Genomic DNA, 11823 nt, shown 5'->3' with positions numbered 1-11823 from the left:
TCGGAAAATGAAAAAATCCGTCACCAAAGAAAAGAGTTCTCAGAAACCAACGCGATTTTGTAGCCGCTTAAAATANTCACCAAAGAAAAGAGTTCTCAGAAACCAACGCGATTTTGTAGCCGCTTAAAACTTGCATTGTAATACTAAAATCAAATGCGCTACCAAACTGCAGACTCATACTGTTTTTGCTGACGGTGTTGAGCAGTTTCTTTGGATTAAAAAGCTTGAAATTTTCATGAAAATGTTCTGACTTTTCTTTAGTCTTCTCCAAATTTTGAAACCTTAATTTATATGGGTTTTGTTGTAGAATGAGCTTTAAAGCTTAAAGAGATGGCAGCGTTGATCCGGACTTAATACGGATCAACGGCAGTTAATTCCCGAGTTGATCCGGATCAACGCTGCCGTCTGTTTATGCTTTAAGAAACGAAAGCAATTTACCATGGAAAACATTTCGAATATCTTAAAAAAATGGAAAATACTTTTATGCGTGGTTGTATTTTTATAGGTGATCCACTTTCAGGTTTAAAGTAAGGCGAATGCCCATCTCTTTGCAATTGACTCCAGCTCACACTTCGTCCCAAATGTTTTAGCCATCTGTTTAGATATTTACTTATGCCGGATGTTATAAACTGGAATCCTCTTCCCAATTTAATTCGCNGGAAAATACTTTTATGCGTGGTTGTATTTTTATAGGTGATCCACTTTCAGTTTTAAAGTCATGCTAATGCCCATCTCTTTGCAATTGACTCCAGCTCACACTTCGTTCCAAATGTTTTAGCCATCTGTTTAGATATTTACTTATGCCGGATGTTATAAACTGGAATCCTCTTCCCAAGGCTGACACGGAGCCATGCAGTCCGTATCGCTTACACATTACCGATTACCCAGCTGATCACTTTAGATCAAGATGCAACGAGTGGCAAATCATTATTATCACACATATTTAATTAGAATAGGGACTAGAAGAAACCGCCTTGTAGAACACTTATTCTGGCTCTCTAATAATCCAGAAAAGCTAAGCAGATGGTGGGTGTGAAATTCCGGAAGAAATAAATGGAAATTCCAAGATCAAAGTTTGTATTTTCTAATGCCTAACCATTGCAAAGTATCCTTGGATCGAAAAATCGGGAAATGTAACCGTATAAATGAGCGGTGAACTGGCAAACAGTTGCAACGCCCTGAGCTTTTTACGAAGGAAAGACGAGCCAATAGCTAGATGCTGGCTTCAAACATAGCGGTCCAGAACGCAGGGAGAGTTGATACTGATCAATTAGGATCCATTCTGGATTCTCTACCTTGAAGTAATGCGAAAGTCGTTCCAGGTGAGAGAAGTTTCCAGGGTAGAAGGAGGGATTGCTTTAATGCCTACACCGCTTACGTAGGAGCGACAGTTCCTTTCCTGCCTTGCAAAGGTCGCAAAAAATGGCTTGCCGTTTAGAGTACCTTAAAGCCATTGCAGGATTTCATTAAAAATCTTCCATTGAATTCCTAAAATATACTCAGGCTTTATTAAGCACGTATTCAAAGCTTAGCCAGCTTTAGCTAAATATTCATATGAACATAGTAATTAGCAAGTCTAGCAGTTATTTATTTAGCAAGCGCCTTTTCCGCTTTTTATTAAGAAATAATTGTATGCTTTTACTTTCAGAGTGAAAATGCTATCGGCGCACATCGCGTGTTTGATAAAACCTCATTCTCCTGCTCTGGACGCCCGGCCGGATATTATGCTGATGTTGAAACCGGATGTCAGGTACATACACATACTCATTTCTGTGGAGTTTATTTATGCTCTCAAAATTGCCATAAGCTGATCACATGCATTTACAATTACTTTGTCAGCAATTTAAGCATTGCTGCCACAAATAAATATTATGTAATTAAAATCCAATATTCATACAGGTGTACCACATGTGCGATGGCTTGGGGCGCCAATTCAGCTATTCCTGTCCCAATACTACGCTTTTCCAGCAGCGCATGTTGATCTGTGATCACTGGTATATGGTGAATTGCTCACGGGCAGAAAGCAATTATGCAGCTAACTTATTGATTGGTGAGTAAGAAGAGGCAGATACACGGTTATAAATAGTTATAGAAAAATACATACGAATAATACATATAATGAAGCGTAGAATGTGCAAATCTTATTTCAATACTTTACCCTTTTGCAGGCCAACGTGACAAGCCGTTCGTAAATGATGAGGAGAACAGTTTGCGCACACCACGTCCAGATCTCTTGGATCGTCCTTATGCGCCGGACTACTCTGGCGAGTCATTCAGAAACCAATATAAGCAACTTCCTGCGGCTCAGAATCAAATTCAAGACATCAACACTCAAAAGGTACAGGACAAATTTAATATTGCCGCACAACCATCGCCTGGCCAACAGCACTGGAAAATACCACCGCCTAGCCGCACGATATTGCCGCCCGCCTACGAAGCGCAGACCTCAGATGATACCATTTCACAAACTAGTGCAGGCAATGTCCGGTTTGTACCTAAACCTGTGCAGCCAACGCCACCACCCACAACAAAGCCGAGCTTCTCTCGTCCAAAGGTGACAACCGCGCTACCATCCAATAAGCCAGATCCGCGTAGCCAACCAACCAACCGCTTTAACAATGCTGCTCTACATCAGCGCGTCCAAACCGGTGAGCACGATGATCTGGGAACGAGTCACAGCACGCGCTACAACACATCGGCCGATTTCAATTCATCTGAGCAAACAATCAGCAAATCGTCGAATTCCTTTAGTAAAAGTAGCCGCAGTTCATTCCGTGCTATCGCGCCCACAGTCTCTAGCACAGCACCAAGCATATTCCCGCCAACCAAACCACTCACACCTGCCAACAACGCTGCAGTTACGACGGATGCGGCTGTAAAAGTACCATCGAAGGTATATGAGCCTCCCTTCCTTTATCCTGTCTATAACGAGAACGACACGCTCAGCACTAAAACGCCAGTACGTACCTCCCCGGCCACGCCGTTCACTTCCTCACCCGCGATTGCCAAATTCACACCTACAACTCCAGTACCACCACCAAACCGGCCCACTACTCTAGCAGGCAAACCCTTTACTGCACGTGGCATCACAACAAAAGCGCCGAACTTTGGCGGGCGCAACCAGAACAATTTGCTTCAGAACAGCTTTAGCCAAAGCACTAAGGACGTGCGCACTCCCACACCAGCGCAAGGCTTCAAACCGCCCACACCACGCCCACCTGTAAGCACCACCAAAACGCCGACAACTGCCACGCAAAAGGTGGAAAACTCCCCATTTGACTACAGCGTTCCCACGACAAATCGGCTAAATTTCCCGACAACATTCATTAATACGACGAACACGATCGCAAGCGAAGACGCCAAGCCACCAGCCAAGGATCTGCTACCACCTTACCAAGAATTCGTTCAACATGATACGGCCACTACACAGGGACCGCCTATCTACTACGAGTGGAAAGCGCCATCTAACGGCCTCGAACCACCTAAGCTGGATCCGCCAATAGGCGTAGATGGGCGCGAGTACCCGGAAGTAGTTATCGATTACAATACAATTAGTGGCGCCAGCGGCGATGCAACAACGGATGAAAAGCCGCAGAACACCAACAACAACGTATCGACACCAACGAAAGCGGCGCCTGAGAATGGCCCTACTGACCGCACGCCTATCTCGCGTTCCATTAAAGAGACGGGGCAGCCAAACAGTGTCTTTCAGGTGAACGCTGAAAAACCAAAGGCAGTCACAACCACGGCAGTGGCGACGGATCGTTCGGACACCGTGTCTGCCCCAGCATCGGACATCACACAATTGCGCAAAGACTACTCCGTGCCTGAGTATCTGTTCCCGCTGGAGCCGATGGGTCGCACTGGCTACTTATCTGCGGATTCGTACAACTCCTTTCAACTGAAGATACCCGAGCACGGCGACGATGAGCTCGAGGATCATCGACATTGGTTTGGTGAAAACCCAAAATGTCCAGAGTGTCACCCAGCCTTTGTAGTGCCTGGAACTTGTCAGCCGTGCATACGAAGATAGATAGCGGGCAACGAGGAGAGATCGGAAACGAGGAGCATTAAGTATTCACACGAAGTTAGAAATACAGCAAAATTATAGCGCAATCATTTTATTTTTAGTTTCACTGCATTGTTGTTTGATTTACAAATACAAATACCTGTTAATTTTTTATGCTATTTCATGGCTTAAGCAAAAAAAAAAGACGCGAGTAGAAAAATACTTAAATGAAAACAAAAAATATGTAACTCAAGAAATCGCGACCAGCAGTTATGTTATGATTTACTACAATAACAAACATTACTATCAGCCAATACTGTTACAAATACAAAAATTGTACATATACATACATACATACTTACATACATGTGTACATACAATGCAATGCTACCAGAATGTGCCTACTCTTTCCTCATTCAACTCATTCCCTGCATATTAAATTAAATACAGAAAAAAAATCATTATTGGCCACTTCATTCCCATACATACATTTGCACATTTATCTGGTAGCGCAATCGTTACCATTCATGTAATAACAATCACTTACAGTTACATATATGTACCATAGTTAACCCTTCTGCACAAAATTTTAACCACCAGACCACGCGGTGTATAAATGAGCGTGCAAAATTCTAGATGGCCCTTTTGTTTTGGAAATCATTTGTTTGTTTTAATTCTGGTCAGGTTTTTCTTTTAAATTGATTAATTTGTACCTAATGTATGCAGAAGGGTTAAGCCGACATTTCGACAGTTCTGATCCAATTAAGTTCTTGAATGAAAGGGTAAATACGCCGGCCAAATCGATTTTCAAAAACATAGCCAAAGCTTGTCGCAATTCGGGTCATGGCTGGTTATCCTTTACACTTGGGCATACTAAATATGAAACGTATTTTAATTACTTTTTTACTGGTAATTTAAACAGATTACAAAACGTATTTATGTAAGTTTATAAGAGATAGTTTAATATTTGTAATTAATAAGATAACTTTTTTAAGGCATTTTTATGTTCCACATATTGGTGTCAAATAAAAAATTCAAATTTTATTATAAAAACGTAATTTTTTGTACTGTCTATTCTTTTAGAATCTTCTTCAGTATAGAAGTAGCTAGACCTGGTAAATCAAAACAAATCACTTAACTTATTGGGCGTATACCAAAACTTAACAAAAAAAATTGTTTAAAAGTTTCGGAAATATGTATTCTTTGATAATTAAGACGTCGTGAACTCGTTGTTCCAATGGAAGGGTGTTTACGTTTTATTCGCATTTTTAAGCAAGTAAAAAGTGCATGGTAAGAGCAAGTGGAGAAGCACTTAGCTTCACTTGGCATTTCCAGCTGGCGTCAGTTGGCACAGAAAATAAACGACTGGCTGGCTTTGCTGAAGTCGGCCAAAATCGCTTAGGCGGTTACAGCGCTAAATAAGAAGAAAACGAAGAGTTCATAAAAATCCCATTTAGCTTTTCAAGAACAAACCGATTGACCTTTGTCAATGTGGATTCAGGCCCGACAAATCCATAATTCACCCGATTTTGATAAGTAAATCAACACTCATGCTTACATACAAGCAATCGTCGCCACTTTTAATAACCTTGATTACCTCAGTTTTGTATAAAACGACATAGAGTACTACTTTCAGTTAATGGCAAACGTGATATTCGATTAGGCGATCAATTTCAGAATGAGGCAAAAGAGGTGATGGGGGATCGGACAAAGTATCGCCCGGCAGTAAAGAAAGAATATTCACCTATTGAGGCATATGTCTGTTTTGCATAACAAACAAAGACGCGAAGGACTACCACCGACAATATCGTTGGTAATGAGATCAAGTGACGAACACACCTTGCCAACAGTGTGCAACAGTGCACTTTTATGTTCCACATATTGGTTGAGCTGAGATTGGGCGTTCTTCAACCAAAATGTAAGATAGGGCGTTTTTCCATCAAATTCTTAAGTAGGGCGTTCTTGAAAAGTTGCCGAGATGGGTCGATCTGCACTCAGCCGTTGTACACAAAAAGTAGATTTTGTCAATATTTTTTTGAAAGCGCAATATAGTCCATGTATTTTGCTTCGCTTTTGAAAAGTCAATAATACTTCCCCCAGAAAAAGTCAGTTGCCTCAACACATAATTTGGTTACATTGTTACATTGTTTAGTTATAGTTACCAAATCATGAGTTGAGAGAAATATTTTTAGTTGGCTTTTTTCTGGGTGTATACTATATTGCAGAACGGTTGGCAACCCTAATATTCCACTCAGCCGCCGATATGTACATAGAATACAGCTTTAAAAGCTCACTAAAAAAAAAATAATAGAAAAACAAAAAGAAATAAAATTTTTGCGGGAGTGTGACTCGATCGCACCACTCCCCGCCCACTTAGTCCGTAATAATGCCATCTGCCAGGTTACAATTTTGAGCGGATCTAGTCGGCCGTTAATGGTATCCATTATTCTTTCTTTCATTCTCCTTTCCGTACTTGCAACAAATATTTATTGCTTGCTAACTCTGAATTGAAACAAATTCTCTTTATTTAAGGAAATTATGAATTTATTGAAAAAATTTGTGATTGTTTTGGTTATTTCTTTTTTTGACAAAATTAAAACGTTTTTTTTATATATATTTTTATCTTCTCTTTTAATATAAATGGTAAAAACGTGTATGTGTATGTACTGGTAACATGCAAAAACATACGCTATACAATTTTCTTTTAAAAAATATGGGAGTTTCTACATGTGTGTGTTGAATGCTTTTACTTTTTACTACATAATAAAAGTTTTTTTTTTTTTTTTTGTATTTTTCAAGTTTATAGGTATTTATATATGTAAATCCATTTACATCTACGTATGTATACCAAGGCAATAAGATGCATTTACAATACATATGTATATATCATTTAGGCATGTTGAGAAATACCAAATGCATTAGCATATAAAATAAATGTAAATGTAAAGGCAAAACAAATTTTCGTGAACAATTTTTTTGTAGCACAACGAGTTTTTGATAAAAGCATCTTTAGATATACATATGAAGTTTTTCGAGCCCACATGAACAGGCGTTTGAAAGAGTATTTTATTTACAACAGAAGAGAGAGCGAGCGAGCGAGGAAGGAGCGCATTTGATAAAGGGTAAAAAATGGTCACAAGCGCTGTAAAACAAAACGGTGGACAGTAGCGAGTAATTACAAAATGAATTATACAAAATAAAATAACGTAAACAAATACAACGCAAACTTAAATATACACAGATTTATAAATAAAAAAAAAATCTACAGTTATTCGCATTAAAACTCAATAAGTATAATTAAGATTTGTGATATTCGATTTGTGGGTTGATTTGTGAATGCAATTTACCTTAAATAAAAAATATGTACCTATAAATTAAAAGTAAATGAAATATATGTATGAACTAAATTAATTGCTCGTTGCTCCTGGCGTCATATTGCATATTATGTTGCTTAATTAATTTCCTTTCTACAAATGTGTTTAAATTAATTTTTAAGGCACTTTTTTTACTTTCAATTAACATTAAAATTTTATTTATTAAAACGTACACATACACTACACATTTTCGGACGCTCATCTGCTGTTGCATCATTTTAATTTGCCATATTTGTACACACATATGTATGTATGTACACATATATGTATACCCATATAAGCAGAGAATATGCCTGCCAAATGCAATATGTATCAACAATGCAAGCAATGCTGCTTTTTTTTTACAAATCGGATAATCAAAAGACTATCGGCTAGTTCGTAAAACTATTTCAACTTCATTCGGTTGCTTCAAATTTGTTATTGAAAACAAGCGTCCCAAGTATATTAACAGTTACTGACAGTGGTGATTTCAAGCGGTTCTTCAATAGAAACCCTTCCAGGTTACGGTATGTATCCAATAACAAATTTGAGCAACGTGAAAACTCTAATTTTTACATACAGTTCAACTGCACTAGTTTTTTTTTTGTTGCATTTTAGATATTTTGTAATATTTTTGTTGTTGGTAATTTTTAAAACGAACAAGTACTCATATTCGAACTCCTTTGGTCCATTGCCTTGCTCATTGAGGTTTCTGTTAAATTTTTTGTTTTTTTTTTTTTTACATACATCCTCTTTTCTCATCGGTAATTTTCATAACAAAAAATTAATTTGGGCCCAATGGTGGATTTATGATATTTTAGATTTAACTTTTAATTTTCACTGACTAGCATTTTAATTTTTAAGTTCTTCCCCAAGATTTTATGTGTTTTTCTTTTTGGTTTTTTTTTGAGTATTTTAGTCAAGCGTGAGTTAACTCATTTTCTGGTAATATAATGTTGCATCCTTGCCAAACGCCATTGTAATAGTTCCACACATTTCCACATTCAGCAAAGTCTGTACAAATGTAAGTAAGTTTATATTAAAAAAGTGCGCCCACACACGGACAGCCAAAATCAATGGGGGAGCAGCAGGCGGTTTGGGGTGTCACTACGGAGTCATACTGTTCCACAATGGATGGATGGTCCATCCTTTCTGTCGCATGGATCATACAAATAAATGCTGGGAGTCCACAGCGACCAAGGTGGCGCAGCAGTCGATCTATCCATTTTGTCAGCATCGCTTTTACGCATTAGCTCCTTGCCCTTGTTTTCCATGCTGTCGCCGCAACTGCAGTCGGTTTGTTTGGTTTGCGCAACCAATACGACTTTATGTGACCTTGTCACATCCACATCGCACACTACAGCCGCCTCATGATTGCAGTTGAAATAACGATTCGTCAAATAGCCATCCACGTAGATCTGTGTGGGCGGAAAAACAAAAACGAGCCGATGAGGAGTGAGTGTGGAAGCATACATATGTACAGAATTAATCGCACTTACCTCGTAGCCACCAATGCCGCAGCAGTCGTGGATAACCCACTTTACATATAGTGATGAGGCTCCCAGTTCGCTAACCTCTGTGATGGTAACGGGGAAGCTTTGACGTGAACAGACCTTGGCGCTGGTTGGCGTGGTGTTCTGGAATTTTTAAGGTGAAAATAGTATTTGCTGTTTGTTAGCTTAAGTTTTATTTTAATTGTGTAAAAAGCCTACACTAATATTTACGGCGACTAAAACTTCTGCTTTCGAAATTACTCAATTGTCACAGGATTATGACTTTTTTTAAATATATATATTTATTATTTAAAGTCACCAAACCAGGTTGGTGGAATGCTAGGAAACTTACTGCCAATTCAAAAACGGCTTTGTTGTTTTAAATAATTTCTTATATCAAAACTATATTCTAATGGCATTATTCATAAAAATAAAGTAGGTTTATAGTGGTCTATAAAATTACATTTTCATATAAATTTTCCATTTAGAAATTTGGGTGTAAGTATGGAGAGTGAAATTAAAGTAAGTGGTCAACGTTTCTGGCAACTTTTAAATAACAAAAAGATAAATACAGGAATTCCGGACATAGTGCAATACTCAAATCCTTTTTCTTATGCTCTTCAATAAATTTGTAATCTCTTTAAAAAATATTTCCGCTCTGATATGTTACCTCGTCTATGGCTACAACCACAAGCAATACTAAGTCGCATGCCACCTGAACACAAGTGCACAATTTTCTGTTCAAGCTCTTCCGTTACTACTTAATGACCCTGTTCCTAGTGAAGATAGATTCCCTCCTTAATGAACAATATCATATATAATCGCTATTGACAAGTCTTGCATACCTACGTCGGTCGAAAACCCTGCATACGAACAATTGTTTTTTTTTTTCTAGAAAATAGCACATATTTATTACCACATCAGCATGTCTTCATGAAGAGTAGGTCTACAATTACAAACTTAGTATTATTCTCCTCAAGTGGTTTGCTCTTCTTATCTGACTAATATAACTCAGTTCGCATTAGCAGCTTTGGACCACTTCTATTTCAAATATTGGTGAATGATATCCCTGAATTCATCAAGTTAAGTAACATTACCACATACACAAATCTACATTTCAAACTTCGTACAAAAATTATAGCAATCCAACCAACTTAAACAATTACACCCAACACTTTTAGACTTTTTATTCAGAATATTCAGAAAAATTTTAGATATAGCCCATTAAATTTTATGAAATTAAACTGTAAATTCCAAGACGCTAGAGAATCGCGTTAATTTTTAATAATTTTTTTTTTTTTGCTGACGGTGCTAGGCATTTTTCCGCGTAAAAGTAATTGTCGAGCATACTTTATATGGGAGAAAAAATATTAAAATTCAACGCGATTTTCTAATAGTACGGTAAAAGTTTTGTGATTCTATCGGTATTTTTAACCGACTTCAAAAAAAGGAGAAGGTTATCAATTCGTCGGAATATTTTATTTTATTATGTAAATATGTTACCGCATAACTTGGGACCACATTAACCGACTTCTATAATTCTTCTTTTTAAGGAAAAGTTGGTACCTCCAGGGTGGTCCCATACTATTTTGGTTTAGATCCGAACATTGGATCTTGAAGAAATTAACGATAATCTTAAATTTGTATATGGGAATTAAAGTCGGTTTTGTTTTTTGCTTAAAAATTACTTGTTCGCGATGGATGATCACAAAAAGAAATGCGAGATGAAATAGACACGTTTTATTATAAGTGGGCGGTGCCATGCCCAGTTTCACAAAAGATTATAAAATTGTTACGAATTTTAATTTTGAGAAATATGACAGTTTTGGCATTTTTCAAAAATATCGCTTTGTAGGTGAGCTTTACCTATTTTCGATTTATCGTAGTTACCTCTTTCTTGTTTTTAGATAAAAAAGTATCCTCAAATTAAAATGTCATTTTCCTCCCTGATTTGTATGCACTCAGTGAGTTTTCGATAAATTAGAGATGTTGTAGTGATAAAAAGTCAATTTATAAGTAAACGAATAACTGGAAATGGCGGAATGACAGATAATTATTAGAAAGAAACCAGCGAAGCAAAAAGGCAAGGCATAAAAGGTATATTAAAGAAATTATTAGATGCAAGAAAATGCAAAACATCAGAATACCAAATCTCATCATAATTCTTAGAGCCGTTTCCTAGAAGCCTATGAACATATCATTATATCTTTTATTTTTGTCTAACAACTTTAAGAATTGTAGAGTAGTTGTCCACGATGAAAGCCCTAGGGTTAAACACAAACGTAAACATGTACGTACGGCAGATTTCCTTAAAATAAATTCATAATAACACATCTCGCGTCCTTACCTGTTCGATTTGTTTTTTACGCCGCGCCTTATCCATCGCATCCAGGTCCATTATTATAGAATCGATAAAGAATTTCTGTCGAAATGAGAAACTCAGCGCCAAATACATATCACAGACCTTTTCCAATCGAAATCGTATCACTTACCAATTCTCTGCAATTGTACTGGTCCTGCGCCTGATCCGTTGTCGCAATGGTCAGGCAATTTTGTTTGTCACGCATTGCCTGGCAATGGCAGCAGCTGCATTCTCTACCATCACTCTTCTTCGTTGCATTGGTTGTTGCCGATTGAGCTGACGAGACGTGTGTTTGCGATTGGCTCGGTTCCGTTACGATGTCGGTGTTCTCTCCATACATGCCATTGCATTCTTCTTCCTCGTCGATNATTCGTCATCACTTGTCGAATTTCTGCCGGGACTACCCGCAGGCGCCATGCCACTAGGCAGACGTATTGCATAGGACGGTCTAGCCGGGGGATGCGCCGATGATATGGAGATTTCGAATGGACACCTACAGCTTAACTGGCCACCGGATTCAGATGTAGATCGTGGGTAGTAACTTTTACAAAATGCTCCAGCTGAGGTGGCAGTGGAAGCCTGCGAATTTTGAGAGTCTTGTGGGCT

The 11823-nt window shown here is 38.1% G+C and overlaps 2 protein-coding genes across 2 annotated transcripts; one reads left to right on the top strand and one right to left on the bottom strand.

The window, feature by feature from the left end:
* Positions 1–1622: 1622 nt before the first annotated feature.
* Positions 1623–4631, top strand: js (jiangshi; the record flags this gene model as incomplete). Its single annotated transcript, XM_017634680.1, has 3 exons — positions 1623–1750; positions 1900–2050; positions 2169–4631. Coding segments are annotated over 3 exons (2144 nt in total), but the record flags the coding sequence as incomplete, so codon positions are not given.
* A 2162-nt stretch (positions 4632–6793) lies between these two features.
* LOC108378382 (uncharacterized) lies at positions 6794–11578 on the bottom strand. The gene is made up of 4 exons (XM_017634681.1): positions 11348–11578; positions 11203–11277; positions 8862–8999; positions 6794–8780 (listed from the first exon to the last, which is right to left on the bottom strand). The coding sequence occupies exons 1-4, from the start codon at positions 11555–11557 to the stop codon at positions 8478–8480; spliced, it is 726 nt and encodes a 241-aa protein (XP_017490170.1). The 5' UTR covers positions 11558–11578; the 3' UTR covers positions 6794–8477.
* Between the last annotated feature and the right edge of the window lie 245 nt (positions 11579–11823).

The sequence above is a fragment of the Rhagoletis zephyria genome, unplaced genomic scaffold (assembly GCF_001687245.7).
Source record: "Rhagoletis zephyria isolate East Lansing unplaced genomic scaffold, Rhagoletis_zephyria_1.1 Rzeph_scaffold_13994, whole genome shotgun sequence".
Lineage (NCBI taxonomy): Eukaryota > Metazoa > Arthropoda > Insecta > Diptera > Tephritidae > Rhagoletis > Rhagoletis zephyria.
This window is presented reverse-complemented; position numbering and strand designations above follow the sequence as displayed.